Genomic DNA, 16,038 nt, shown 5'->3' with positions numbered 1-16,038 from the left:
CACAGTCCGCCAAGTTTGCGCGTCCGCCCACCAGACACGGGAATGGGGGCCGGCCTGGGGCGACAAATCCCGCGAGACCTCGGCGGGCCCGCTCCCGTCCCTCCCATGGAGTCCGCTCGGTACCCCCTCCTGTGCGGGTTCCCGAAGACGACTCGAGTATAAGCCGAGGGGCGTTTTCAGCACAAAAACGTGCTGAAAACTCGGCTTATACTCGAGTATAAGCCGAGGGGCGTTTTCAGCACAAAAACGTGCTGAAAACTCGGCTTATACTCGAGTATAAGCCGAGGGGCGTTTTCAGCACAAAAACGTGCTGAAAACTCGGCTTATACTCGAGTATAAGCCGAGGGGCGTTTTCAGCACAAAAACGTGCTGAAAACTCGGCTTATACTCGAGTATAAGCCGAGGGGCGTTTTCAGCACAAAAACGTGCTGAAAACTCGGCTTATACTCGAGTATAAGCCGAGGGGCGTTTTCAGCACAAAAACGTGCTGAAAACTCGGCTTATACTCGAGTATAAGCCGAGGGGCGTTTTCAGCACAAAAACGTGCTGAAAACTCGGCTTATACTCGAGTATAAGCCGAGGGGCGTTTTCAGCACAAAAACGTGCTGAAAACTCGGCTTATACTCGAGTATAAGCCGAGGGGCGTTTTCAGCACAAAAACGTGCTGAAAACTCGGCTTATACTCGAGTATAAGCCGAGGGGCGTTTTCAGCACAAAAACGTGCTGAAAACTCGGCTTATACTCGAGTATAAGCCGAGGGGCGTTTTCAGCACAAAAACGTGCTGAAAACTCGGCTTATACTCGAGTATAAGCCGAGGGGCGTTTTCAGCACAAAAACGTGCTGAAAACTCGGCTTATACTCGAGTATAAGCCGAGGGGCGTTTTCAGCACAAAAACGTGCTGAAAACTCGGCTTATACTCGAGTATAAGCCGAGGGGACGTTTTTCAGCACAAAAAACGTGCTGAAAAACTCGGCTTATACTCGAGTATATACGGTAGTTAGAAAGTTGTTGGCTTGTCATGCTGATAACTGAACAGCAAAATACCTTTGTTTGTTCTGATGCTGTTATTCTTGCTTCCTGATTCAGACCAAATGGGAAACCATAATTAATTGAAGACTTCCTGTCTGTTTGCCAGGAAGGGAGGAGTTGGAGAGTGCTGGTTTGGGTGAAAGCTCTTTCGCTATGGGGAGAGGAGGGAGGAGGTTGGCTTGCTTATTCAACCCTTCCTGGCTAGCCATCCAGCCCTTCCCAGGAGAAAAGCGAGTTTGGCTCTTGGTCTCATACCACCTGCCCTCTATTATCTCCTTGTTTAATCCTTCTGGATTCAGTGGGGAGAATCTGGCATCCTGGCTGCCTCCTTCGGTCTGAATATTCTGAAACTTGTTCCTCTCCTCCTTTGTTGTGAATGGACATAGAATGGATAATGGGATATGCATAGAGGTGAAAAAGGACTGATAATTGTTCTTGAACTTTTCCCATGTTTCCTCCCCTTCCTCCTTTTTCTTCCTCCTCCTTTTTCCTCCTTCTCCTGTCTCCACAGATTAGCCAATACTTATCTAATTAGTCACATCATTTTCTAAGGGAACTATAAATCATTTCAGTCACTTTTATCTCTTTCTACCATCTCATATTTTAATGTGAGTTGTTAATGTCTAAATGTGCTTGCAACTACCCTGACACTTTACACATCCCACTGGTTAGCATTTTCTTCAAGATGTTTTTAATATAAATTCTCCTTTGAGTGGAGTGAGTGGGAGAGGGATTGTGTTCAATTTTGACTCCTTTTAGAAGAAAGCTATACTTGAATATTGTCATGAAAATAACAATGAATTCTGCAGCACCTAAAGCTATCAGAGATACATTGGTGTAACACCTTAATAGAGTACTAATTTAGTTTTGAATGGATACGCTTTAGTGTGATTGTGGCATGTGCCACCATGGAATCCATTGCATCGAAGTCATGCAACATCTGCTGTTAGGGGCATCAATTTGTGTGTTTGTATATGAATATACACCAAAATATGTAGAAATAAAATCTCTGTAGGTAAAAGAAATGTATGATGACATTGAATGCAAATCTCAGCTCTTTACACAATAACTCACAATAACAGAAATAAGCGATTCTATAATTTTCCAAATCTTCTTGTGCTACTTTAACAATTGCTGCAGAGGTGGTTTTTGCTGAGTCCTGTGAGATTTTGCACTAATTTAGTACAGGATAATCTAAAATTAAGAATTAGACTTGGTTGCATTCATTTACAAAAGATACCAAAAGTGTAGAACAGCAGGTGGAGGATAAAAACTGATCTTTCTGAAACAGCTGATTTTGATCTATTCTAGCTTGCAAACTGTTAGAAAGCAATCCATCCTAGGATAAACAAACATGCAGCATAAGTGAAATTTAGCTTTGACAGTTTACTTTTGGTGCTGCTTATTGGAGAACTTGGCAGTATTGGGACACACAGGTCTGTTCAACAATTGGTTAAGCTTGACGAGAGGAACTACTAAATTATAACCACATGTCTCATATTGTTTCTTTTGACATGCAAAATAATAGTATATAATACAGTAGGTAGATAATATAGATATATTTGTCATTTTTTTCTTTTTTGTAAAGAAAAGAACTCTCCAATTTCTTTATAATTTATTTCTCTTAAATAAAGTTTGGTGTAGCAATAATTTAGAAACCAGGAGACTGTGAGCTCTAGTCTTGATGGTTGGTTGCCCAGAAAGCTGGGTGGGTGTCTTTTGGGCATTCACTCTTTCTCAGCCTAACCCACCTCACAAGGTTTTTTGTTGTGGGGAAAATAGGAGGAGGAAGTTGTGGTGGATATATTAGCTGCCTCGACTTACTTAGAAAATGAAAAAGGTTGGATAAAAGAACCAGTTTACTCTAGTGAGTAAGGCACCAGGCTAGAAAACAGACTGAGTTCAGGTGCTGCCTTACCATAAAAGCCAGCTGGGTAAGCTTGGATCAGTTACTCTCTCTCAGCTCAATCTACCTCACAGAGTTGTGGGGAAAATAGGAGGAGGAAGGAATATTAAGTATGTTTACTGCCTTGAGTTATTTGGAAAAATAATAAAGGCAGGATACAAATTAAATAAATAAATAGATAAAAATCTAATGAAATAAAAAATATTTAAGTGATTAGTGCTGGTTTTGTGGTTGGAAGAGGATCCAAACTTTCACGTGCTTTTAGCTTACAAAAATATATGTTCAATATACTACCTAACTTTAAAGTTATATAGTTAGAAAGTTGTTGGCTTGTCATGCTGATAACTGAACAGCAAAATACCTTTGTTTGTTCTGATGCTGTTATTCTCGCTTCCTGATTCAGACCAAATGGGAAACCATAATTAATTGAAGACTTCCTGTCTGTTTGCCAGAAAGGGAGGAGTTGGAGAGTGCTGGTTTGGGTGAAAGCTCTTTCATACCTTTTTAAGCTGAGATGTGATTATCCAGGCTTCCTTAATAATTATTCTGATTGCGTCTCAAGCAACTTTTTTGTGTGCCTGTTTGGCTGTGAGTTGAAAGCAAAAGAGAGTTATTTTAATACTACCCCATTTTACATAAGGGCAGATCTGGGCGTTAATGGTCGTTGGGCCACATCTGGCCCTTTGGCTGTCCCTATCTGGCCCTCTTGAAGTCAATTCAAATTAGAAATCAGATATATATAAGTGGGTCTCAGAGGGTAGGAGAAGAAGCTAAGTCAGGTCCAGCTCTGTGCACTCGCCATGCAGTCCTTCAATCAACTGGCGGTTATGGGAGGGTGAGGAGAGAATGTGCTTTTCTACACCTGCACAGCGCTTGCCCCTGGCCTGGAGTAGCCTGAGGAGATGATGACAGTGGTCATTGTATAAGGGAATCCGGGTTCAGACACCCACTGCTGCTTTGGCCTTGCGGGTGAAGCATAGTTGGGAACTATTGGTTCAGCCCTGCACAACAGTCCAGTTTCTCATTTGGCCCCTTGGGAAAATTAATTGCCCATCCCTGCATTACACATATAGATAATACGAGAATCACTTGTTAATATGCACGGTAATTCCCAGACAAGTACAAAGCTCTGCTGTAAGAATTGCCTGAAGCAGAAATCATCGAATTATTCTGTTTCTTTGCTATAAGGGAATTAGTCATGTTGCAGCTGAGAAAGTAGAGAATGACACTTATTGTTGTCCCTCCATTCATTGCATAGATCTTTCCTCAATCAAAGAAAATAGAGAAGGTATAGGTTTACATCCCTTCCTCTTACCTAAATTTCACAGATTTGGAGAAAATGAATCAGTTGATCTTCTGAACAATGCAATTCTGTGTTTATATGGGTTATTTTAATTTTTCCGTGAATGTGGCTTGCTTTGATATAGGCCAGGGTTACCTGGCAAGAGACTTGGCAAGAATCTAGTTGAAAGCAAACTTGTGCTGTGGTGTCCTGACCTGCCCTTAATAAATTCCTTAATAAAGAATGATTAAGGTAGAGTCTAAGAATAAAGGCAGTTCACAGCAGGGTGGTTTGTTTTTTTTTAGAATTATGGTAGGTTGTTCATGTCCGATAAATTCAATATTTCCAAATATCCGGGGAATTTTTTACATATTGCTCTAATTATTGTCTGTTCACAACAATGTAAAATCATAGTTCTTATAGATGAAGTTGGCCTTGCAGTTTGCAGTTTATGATACGTAGAGAAGATGGACTGTGATATATCCTTTGGTCTTGATTGTGGTAGAAATAACTAGATAAAGATAATATGGAACCTGACTTAAGTATACAAAGGAAAAAGCTTTTCTGCGTATGATGTGGGTCAGACCTGTCTCAGTTTGAACGTCTAAGTAAGAACGATCCTTAACTCCATTTAATGAGAAAGGTATCTTTTACTAGAAGTCAAGTGAATTACAGTACTACATAGCCAGAAATGAGAAATGGCGCATAATAATAATAATATTAATAATAATATTAATAATATTAATAATATTAATAATAATAATAATAATATTAATAATATTAATATTAATAATATTAATATTAATATTAATAATAATAATAATAATAATAATAATAATAATAATAATAATAATAATAATAATAATAATAATATTTTAATATTTTGATGCTTTTGAGGCATCAAAAGCCTCAAGTGTAATTTTTTCCTTCCTTACTTGCCTCCTGTTTCTGGGCTCCACAAGTCTAATCAAATTCAAATAAGATATTTGTAGAATGATCACTTTGGGCTTTTTTGTGTATAACTTTAGAATGGGGTGGATCTATGGGTCACACAGATGGCATGGGTTCCACGAACCCAATTTTGTGACTGGTAGATTCAATACTTTTTCCTCCCCTGCTTTTGGAAGTCAAAATAGGGAGAAATATAAATAGCAATAGCACTTAGACGTATATACCATTTTATAGTGCTTTACAGCCCTCTCTAAGCAATTTACAGAGTCAGCATATTGCCCCCAACAATTTGGGTCCTCATTTTACTCACCTTGAAAGGATGGAAGGCTGAGTCAACCTATATAAATGTGCAACCATTAATCAAAACAGCTTAAAAATTCAGTGTTGGCCCCTGGATTGCATGCTTCTTCACTAAATTTTAAGGAGTAGGGTTAGAAAACTTTTTTACCAACTGTTAATCCAGGCAGCATAAAAAATAGTTGGGATCTGGCTTAGTATACTGTAATCAGTGTCTCCACCTATCTATTCCCCCGTCTCTACCTTAACAGGCATTTGCTTATTGCTGTCATTATTATTAGGATGATTTTATTTATACCTTTTGTATCCCATATGAAGTGAGTGTAACAAATACAGAAGTAATTGAGCATGTATCTTGCTTTAGAAAGCTTCTAGCATAAAGGACCAGGTAGCATGTAATTCTTTAAATATATATATATATATATATATATATATATATATATATATATATATATATATATATATATATATATATATATATATATATATATATATATATTTTCTGAGGTTTTCACGGGTGTTTGTATGTAGGTCTTTGGTTATTCGGTTTTCTCCTGCGTAGAATTGGAAGTGTCTTGGCGACGTTTCGACGAAGTCTCATTCGTCATCTTCAGGCTTCAGCTTCGTGCTTCTGGGAGCAATGTGTGATTGCAGCTGTTTCTTCCTTTTTAACTGCTAGTGGGGGTTTGAACTGATTGGGTGGGAGCTTGGCTGTGATCTGATTGGATGGTGGTTTTTTTGTGCTCTGATTGGTTGGGGGTGTGTCCTATTTGGGTGGGGGCTTGGTTGTGCTCAGATTAGTCTGAGTTGCAGGGGGATTTGAGCTGGTGAGCTGCATTGCTGCTGTTTGGCTTCGTGTTCGTGGTCGTGCTACATCTTCATCTTTATCTTCATCTTTACATTTTTATGAAGATTTTAACTTTTAAAAGGAAGAAACACTGCGATCACACATTGCTCCCAGAAGCACGAAGCTGAAGCCTGAAGATGACAAATGAGACTTCGTCGAAACGTCGCCAAGACACTTCCAATTTTACGCGGGAGAAAACCCGAATAACCAAAGACCTATATGTGTGTGTGTGTGTGTGTGTGTGTGCGCGTGCGTGTGTGTGTGTGTGTGTATATATATATATATATATATATATATGAAAATCAGTTTCAACTTGAGTGTTTCTGTTTTGTAGAGATCAGAATGTCTGCTGATGAGTGGCTGGTTGAATGTCATAGCCCAAGGCAACAGAAAAATTCTGGAAGACAGGAAAATTTAGAATAGAATAGAATAGAATTTTTTATTGGCCAAGTGTGATTGGACACACAAGGAATTTGTCTTGGTGCATATGCTCTCAGTGTACATAAAAGAAAAGATACGTTCATCAAGGTACAACATTTACAACACAATTGATGATCAATATATCAATATAAATCATAAGGATTGCCAGCAACAAGTTATAGTCATACAGTCATAAGTGGAAAGAGATTGGTGATGGGAACTATGAAACGATTAATAGTAGTGCAGATTCAGTAAATAGTCTGACAGTGTTGAGGGAATTATTTGTTTAGCAGAGTGATGGCCTTCGGGAAAAAACTGTTCTTGTGTCTAGTTGTTCTGGTGTGCAGTGCTCTATAGCGTCGTTTTGAGGGTAGGAGTTGAAACAGTTTATGTCCAGGATGCGAGGGATCTGCAAATATTTTCACGGCCCTCTTCTTGATTCGTGCAGTATACAGGTCCTCAATGGAAGGCAGGTTGGTAGCAATTATTTTTCTGCAGTTCTAATTATCCTCTGAAGTCTGTGTTTTTCTTGTTGGGTTGCAGAACCGAACCAGACAGTTATAGAGGTGCAAATGACAGACTCAATAATTCCTCTGTAGAATTGGATCAGCAGCTCCTTGGGCAGTTTGAGCTTACTGAGTTGGCGCAGAAAGAACATTCTTTGTTGTCCTTTTTTAATGATGTTTTCGATGTTAGCTGTCCATTTGAGATCTTGCGATATGATAGAACCCAGAAATTTGAAGGTTTCTACTGTTGATACTGTGTTGTCAAGTATTGTGAGAGGTGGAAGTATGGAAGGGTTTTTCCTAAAGTCTACCACCATTTCTACGGTTTTGAGTGTGTTCAGTTCCAGATTGTTTTGGTTGCACCACAAGGCTAGTCGTTCGACCTCTTGTCTATATGCGGATTCGTCATTGTCTCGAATGAGACCAATCACTGTTGTGTCATCTGCGAACTTCAGTAGCTTAACAGATGGATCATTGGAGATGCAGTCATTGGTATACAGAGAGAAGAGAAGTGGGGAGAGCACACAGCCTTGGGGGACCCCTGTGCTAATTGTACAGGTATTTGATGTGATCTTGCTTAGCTTCACCTGCTGCTTCCTGTTTGTTAGGAAGCTTGTGATCCACTTACAAGTCTGTTCCGGTACCTGTAGCTGGTTTAGCTTAGTTAGAAGAATGTCTGGAATGATGGTATTGAATGCTGAACTAAAGTCTACAAAAAGGACCCTTGCATAGGTCTTTGGAGACTCAAGATGTTGTAGGATGTAGTGCAGAGCCATATTAACAGCATCATCTGTTGATCTATTTGCTCGGTATGCAAATTGCAAGGGGTCTAACAGCGGATCCGTGATGGTTTTCAGGTAGGAAAGCACTAGCCTTTCAAAGGTTTTCATGACTACAGATGTTAAAGCAACTGGTCTGTAGTCATTCAGTTCCTTGATGGTGGGCTTCTTCGGCACTGGGATGATGGTAGAGCGTTTGAAGCAAGAAGGAACATAACACATCTCTAGTGATTTATTGAAAATATGGGTGAAGATGGGGGCCAATTGGTCAGCACAGACTTTTAAGCAAGAAGGAGTTATCTTGTCTGGGCCTGGAGCTTTTCCTGGCTTTTGTCTGTGAAATATTATATGAGCCATGCTGACATAACTGGAAAGTAATATGTAACCAATCCTTGTTTAACTTGCAAATGTTAAAAAGGCTTTTTTTCAATGTGTTAAGCTACAGTTTCTGGTTTAAATTCATGGTTAGGCTGCTGTTGTCATATAGTGCCAAATTATCACCAAAAACACATGAACCAACATTAGTAATTGTTGCTCTGGTTTTTCTTTCAGATGATAACCAAACCAGAACAAATGAGAAGAAAGAAAAAAAAATGGTCATCCAGAAACCTCATGGAACAACTCAGTACATGGTAAGACTTGATTAGGAATTTTTGGACATGGGAGTTGTGGAAATGCCTACTCCTTCACTAATTTGTATACTTGAAATGTCACTAAATCGATAATAGTTTCATGTTAACTATAAAGTTATATGCTAATAAGGGGAGAAATTCATTTTCTCTAACTGTAACTGAAGCATGTAAAATAAAGCAACTTAGCATATGATGTGTCATTTCTTGAGTGTTTTGTGTGTGTGTGATTTCCCCTAACAATGTATAAAATCCATTTGTACCTTCTGTAAACATTTTAAGCTTTTTTTTTTCTATTTGTATCATTTTCCTACTAGAGATATCCACTTTGCCAACTGCTACGATGTTCCAATTGTTTAGTAGTATTTTCTGGGCCAAATAACAGCTGTAGGAGACAATTTTTCATGGGAGACTTAACATGTTTTTTCATGTAACAATATTGTATGTCGGTTAATTAGAAACCGAGCTGAGTAGCATTGGACTTCCTCGAAGCACACATGCTGAAAAATAAGTGAAATTATTTTGCAAAGCAAGAAATTAAGAACCACTCCGGTCCCATTTCTTTTTGAATTATTAGGTTGATTTCACAAATAGTTGAATAATAGCTGTTTTTGTTGTAGATAACTTAAGTTTTCCTTAAGTAACCTATAGGGCAAATGAAAGCACAATTTTATATACCGATGTAGATTTTCCATGTATTTGTTAAAGTATATAAGATACTATGTAGGACATCTTCTTATGTAGGTGCTTATGGGGTGGGGGAAATTATTAGCCAGAATGGGAGGGGTGTTTCCTGCCAGTGAGAAACCACCTATTCTATACCTCAAGAGGAAATGCTACAAAACAGGAAGTTATTCAGCTTCCTTAGAACTCTATTAACCCCATGTGTGTGTCTTTGTGAGTGTGTATCCTAGAGACAAAGGAGTCTAGCAGTTGGTGAATCTTTGTATGTGGAAAATCCTGACTCTGCAAATGAGGTCTTGTAGCTATAGCATGCGATGGCTGTTCTGGAGGGGAGATGCTACCTGTTCAAATTCACATATTTTCCATAAACAATTTTGGAAATTGGTGTGTCTTAACTGCCATCCAATCTTTAGCATAATATTTATCTACTAGGATTGTTGTACTAGGATCCACCAAAATTAGGTATGACTAACAGACAAACAGTGTAAATATAAAACTAGATTTCAAGACTGCTGGATTAGAATGGGTTTAGATGAAAAAACAACAGTGAATAATCTACTTACTCTATGATGCATGTATATATAATACTTGGTGGAAAAGGGGTGGGATCAGATTTGCTTTGAATTAGAAACCATTGAGTTCTGCAGCTTTACCCTCCCTCTTTAAAATGTTTTTCTAGTGGGATTGACCTTTGAGACTGTTGCATCAAAACATAATAAGAATCACATAGTATCTCAGTGATTAAGATTTAGAATATAAATTTATTGTTTTTGTCCATAAAACATAATTTAGATGTTTTTGGTTATACATGTGCATACACATATTTATTCACAAAAAAAAAAATCCATCTTCAGTGAAGATTTCCCTAATGTGACTAAGTTTTTATGGTTTGAGCAATATGCTCCTGGTTAATTGTGGAGCAGTATCCGCATGGTTGAAAGTGGGGCAAAAGGAGTAAATTTCATATTGACTGTTGCAAAATGATTGCCTCTTCATACAATTTGGTAATCAGTATAGTTGGGACAAAGACTACACAGATAACCAGTCACTGTGCTTTGGGTTGAAAATTTCGGATGTCTTTGTGGACTTAATATCTGAAATAAGTTGTTTTTCTATATTCCAAAACAGTTTTGCAGCAGTCCCTAAATCTAGACCAGATATTTGTTTTAAAGAGGCATGATTGATTAAAATATGTTTTGAAATTTAAACTTTCTGTCTTCTCTATCTCAGGCTGGAAGCCAAGACACCTTAAACAGCATAGCCCTGAAGTTTAACATAACTCCAAATAAACTTGTGGAACTCAATAAGCTTTTCACACACACAATTGTTCCAGGCCAGGTAATTATGACAAGAGGAAATTTCACTTGAAAATATTTGATTTGTGCTAACTTCTTTAAAAGAACTTTTGATAATAGAAGCGATAACTTTAGACGTATGGCTGGTAGAGGGCAACAGCTTCTAGTTTACCTCTACAATAACTCGGATTTATTATTTTGGTCTGTGGTTTATAATATATGCCTACTCTGAATTAATCAAATAGCCATAGAGTCCTTTTGCTTCCCTTTATTTTATGAATGTTGGTCAAGCTACACCCTGGTTCTATGCATGCTGTTTGTAATCATCAGACTAATGCTTGCATGTGTGAGTTTTTTTTAAAAAATCCCTTGCTGTGAATCCCTTACTACAGTTCATCATTTTGAACTGTCAGTTTCTTACATCTTGTAACCTTGCAAAGGAAATAACAATCTTGATATTCTAATCACTCAAAAGTTTTATATTCCTATTATTCTGAACCAGTAATTCCAGATGAATATCACCTACCCTCCACCCACACACATATACATAAAATGGGAAGCGCAATTTCAGAGTAGAAACCATGTTTGCAAAACACAAATTTTGACTGTTTCCATAAAAAAGGAAGTGTCGGATCCTACCAAGATCATTCAACATATATGCTGAGAGACCAGATTGCAATACTGAACAAATTATTTCAATAGAAGGTAATTTTTTATTCTGAGAAAGTGATGGAGTCTGAAACATTTAGCATGTTTATTGGATAGTACTCTTCCCTTGAGCCTTCCTGTCACTCTGCTTTGTTTGAAGGCACCCTATCTGATATAGCCACATTTTTCTGACAACGTGGAATAATAGGAACATCAACAGTAGGGAAAGAATGTCCCTGTGGCACTCATTTTCCTTGACAGCTCCTGTAACACTTTTAAAGTAATTTCATAGTTCACTGGAACACAATTTAACAACCATTGTTTCGCATTGTGAAACTAATTAGTTCCAGAAATCTCCATTTCCAGATTTCAGTTGTTTGTGATTTAAACTTCAGGGAATTTTCTCATGTTGATGTTACTGAAAGCTGTAGGCTTTTAATATTTTGTGTGGATATTTTAAAATTAAGATTAAATCATTTCCTATTTTTGGCATATCTTTTTCCATGGGCATCTTCTACCATATGTAAAGGATAAAAACTATATTTATGCAGAATACAATACAGGTAGTCCTTGACTTGAGTCTGGAATTACGTTCGTAAGTAATGGTGATCATTAAGCTGATCACATGATCCTGCCGATTTTACTACCTTTTTTTGCTTGTGGTAGATTAGGTTGTTAACTTTGGTAATGGAGCACATGTATAGTATGGGTTATTTTTCAATAGATTTGTGTTTTTGATTGACCTTTATTTTACCTTTATTTTCTCTGCTGATGAAGATATCCAGGAAAGATAATGCGTTGTTGTTTTAATTTTTCCCTTGTGAATTTTATTTCTTTGAAGATAACAGAATAATAGAGTTGGAAGGAACCTTGGACGTCTTCTAGTCCAACACTCTGCTCAGGCAGCAAACCCTATACCATTTCAGACAAATGGTTGTCCAATATCTTCTTAAAAACTTTCAATGTTGCAGCATTCACAATTTCTGGAGGGAAATTGTTCCACTGATTAATTGTTCTAGCTGTCAGGAAATTTCTCCTTAGTTCTAGGTTGCTTCTCTCCTTGATTAGTTTCCATCCATTTCTTCTTGTCCTGCCTTTAGGTGCTTTGGAGAATAGCTTGACTCCCTCTTCTTTGTGGCAGCTCCTGAGATGTTGGATTGGAATAGCAGATTGGAACACTGCTATTATGTCACCTCTAGTCCTTTTTTTCATTAAACTAGACATACCTAATTCCAGCAATCATTCTTTATATTATATTATATGTTGTTGATAATTTCATACATCTGCTCTAGTTGTTCCTTTTTAAATTATTTATTTATTAATTAAATTGATATGCTACTCTTTTTGCTATCCAGAGTGACTCTGGATGGTTTACTGTGCACCTCATGATATACAATACTCAAGCTTTAGCGACGAACCCTGAAAAGAAACAGAATTTATTTCTAAATAAATGTAGAAAAGGTTTTAATGATTTTTGTTCCTTTTCTGTTATTTTAAATACTTATACTTATTATAAGTAAATTAATAAATTAATTGCATATGTCAGTTTTTAAAAAAATATTTGTAATGGAATTAGAAATGAAAATTGTTTATTGCAACTTTCCCTATCACTTTGTTCTGTGAATGAGTTAGATAATAATTTCCATAATCCCATGATAGTTACATTGAAGTCTAATGCACCTGGAGGACAGTAGATTGATGATGGCTGAAGAAAATAATGAAATCCAGTAACCAATAATTATTGGTAGATTGTATTTTAAAATAACTCTCTGCTATTCATATTTAATCTTAATCGTGGTCATAATATTTATCATGTTAATATTACACTTTTTAATTTTTTTTTACTAGGTACTATATGTGCCAGATACTTTAAGAGTAATTTCCTCAAGTTCTGGTATTCCTGTTTCACCTTCATCATCAGATGCAGAATATGATAAGCTTCCGGTAAGATTTGCATAAGGTTTGAATTGACGTTAACATTTAGAGACAGAATATGTTGCGGTAAAACTTGTATAGTTTGTGTCATGTGTGCTTGTGTGTCTCTTTGTGTGTGGGCGTATACGAATGATACAAGTTTTTCTGAAAGTAAACTCTATGAAAGTTTATTCTATAATATATAAGTTAGCATGATTAGATATTTTTCCAGAAAGACTTCATGGGGTTTAAGAGATTTACTAAAATTGATTAAACATTTAGGCTGCCTCTGAAAACGATCCATTTCATTATCCTAAAAATAATGCAGTTCATTAACAAAATTGCAATAACACTGGAACTGCTTTACACTGAAGCATACATTCTTTTCTGGCTAGATAACAGGTCATTGCCTACATATATTGTACACATCTTGGCGTATATTCATATATACAGGTAGTCCTCGATTTATGACCACAATTGAGCCCAACATTTCTGTGGCTAAGTGAGACATTTGTTAAGTAAGTTTTGCCCCATTTTAGACCTTTCTTGGCACAATTGTTAAATGAATCACTGCAGCTGTTAAATTCGTAACACTTTTTGTTATAAAGTGAATCTGGCTTCTCCAATGACTTTACTTGTCAGAAGGTTGCAAAAGGTGATATATATGACTCCAGGACATGCAATCGTCATAAATACGAGTCAGTTGCCAAGCGGCCGAATTTTGATTGTGTGACCATGGGGATGCTGCAACGGTCATATGAAAAACAATCATACATCACTGTTTTCAGTACTGTTGTAATTTCCAATTTTCACTAAATGAAATAAGTTGAGAACAACTTGTACAAGATTTTGCCCCCAAGCAGTCCTGGCTGTATTGCGACTGATGCCTTCTTTCAACCCACTGATTTGATACAGCTGCGATTTCTGGGGAGGGAAAACTAAATCTAGACCTCTTCTTACTTAATTTCCCTCTGTAGTAGCCATTACCATCACCATCAGTTTTCTGAAGGTCAGTATAAAAATGAAGGATCATCATCATCATCATTTTATGCCAGGGTTGTGCCAATTCTCAAGAGTGGCAATGCTGTCATTTAAAAAAAGATGCATTTCCTCTGTGGCCTTAACCTTCTCACCAACAATAGAAGAAGAAGAAAACAGCAGTGGTGTCCTTCTTTAAAGGCAAAGTTGATATAATAACAGGTTTATAGATCTCTTGTTGGCCTATTTCTGGCAATGACTGATGCATTTTCAAGTTGTATAACAAAACATGAGTTTTGTGTTATTGGAAGACTTGTTTTTATAGAAAGCATACATAAAATAACAGTACTAATTATGATGGATACTGGTTTGGAAACCTAAATTTCCTTTCCTGGAGATAACAGTTTCTTTTCAGGGAGTGGGGCTTCCCTATAGCCCCCTTTGAGTTTCCCCCTTTGGAAACTCTGTACTTCTCAAAACATTTCCTCAGGCCTTTGAAATGATATCAAATATATGATGAATATTCCTGATTTTTGCAGAGGGGCGGATTAGTAATGATTGCATTCACCTGCATGAATGAACTCCTAATTTAAGTCTTTGCTATTTGTCTGATTTTATTTTTGAAGGATGCTGACTTAGCCAGAAGGGCTTGCAGACCACTTCAGAGAGTTACGTCGTCCACCTCAGAGGAAGATGAACCTGTGTATAAGTTTTTAAAAATGAATTGTCGTTACTTCACAGATGGCAAGGTAGAGAATTTGGATAATTTCCAACAGATTTGCTTCCTATGTGAAAAACAAATTACAAAGTAGTATACCAAATGATATATTAATCTGGATATACCCATGTTTCCCCAAAAATAAGACCGGGTCTTATATTAATTTTTCCTTCAAAAGACACATTAGGACTTATTTTCCAGTTAGGTCTTATTTTCAGAGAAATATGGTACTAAATGCATCCATTTGACTGAAAATGTTAACTGGTGCTTATTTTGTGGGTAGGGATTATAATACGAGCATCCTGAAAAATCAAGGTAGGACTTATTTTCTGGTTGGGTCTTATTGGGTATGTTCACCAGATGGTAAAAAGGAACAGACCTTTAATGAGCTAAAAAATGTAAACAGTAAAGGTTCCCCTCGCACATATGTGCCAGTTGTTCCTGACTCTAGGGGGAGGTGCTCATCTCCATTTCAAAGCCGAAGAGCCAGCGCTCTCCGAAGACATCTTGGTGGTCATGTGGCCAGCATGACTAAATACCAAAGGCATACGGAACGCTGTTACCTTCCCACCAAAGGTGGTCCCTATTTTTCTACTTGCATTTTTTACTTGCTTTCGAACTGCTAGGCTAGCAGAAGCTGGGACAAGTAACGGGAGCTAACCCCATTATGCGGCACTAGGGATTCGAACTGCTGAACTGCCGACCTTTCGATCAACAAGCTCAGCATCTTAGCTACTGAGCCACCACATCCCATTTAATGAGCTAAAGAGGTATTTTAATAATGCGTTTGTCTTGCAAAAAGATTCAAAAGAACATCATGGTACTAATCAAATGAGGCTATGCTATAGGTCCCTAACATAAACGGCACTAATCTTGTTTTGATTACACCTTTAAAATTGATGATTGGAATAATTTAAGAAGCCCCACCACTTGCTTTTTATTTTATCATCAAGAAATGGCTCATTCCAGATATGGTAGATTGGGTTATAGAATTCATATTCTATCCCTAAACCTCTTGATTGAGATGGAAAAGCAAAGGCTTAACCAGTCTCCTGAATTCCAAGAGCCAAGAATGTTCCAAGGAGTAAGGTCAAGAAACAAAAATGCTTAAAGTCCTGTCAGATGGCATTCTTGAGTAAATGGGATCTGGAAA

General features: G+C 37.4%; 1 protein-coding gene across 3 annotated transcripts in view; it reads left to right on the top strand.

Annotated features, from left to right (window-relative positions):
• The window catches only part of NCOA7 (nuclear receptor coactivator 7), a 76,007-nt gene that overhangs the window by 34,582 nt on the left and 25,387 nt on the right, over positions 1–16,038 (top strand). For all 3 annotated transcript variants that reach the window (XM_058172338.1, XM_058172330.1, XM_058172320.1), the window contains 4 exons: positions 8,572–8,651; positions 10,563–10,670; positions 13,124–13,219; positions 14,794–14,916. In XM_058172338.1, the coding sequence (XP_058028321.1) occupies positions 8,572–8,651; positions 10,563–10,670; positions 13,124–13,219; positions 14,794–14,916 (407 nt within the window). The remainder of the gene's footprint in view (positions 1–8,571; positions 8,652–10,562; positions 10,671–13,123; positions 13,220–14,793; positions 14,917–16,038) is intronic.

The sequence above is a fragment of the Ahaetulla prasina genome, chromosome 1 (assembly GCF_028640845.1).
Source record: "Ahaetulla prasina isolate Xishuangbanna chromosome 1, ASM2864084v1, whole genome shotgun sequence".
Lineage (NCBI taxonomy): Eukaryota > Metazoa > Chordata > Lepidosauria > Squamata > Colubridae > Ahaetulla > Ahaetulla prasina.
The sequence above is the reverse complement of the archived record's forward strand: the minus strand, read 5'-3'. Positions and strand labels throughout refer to the sequence as shown.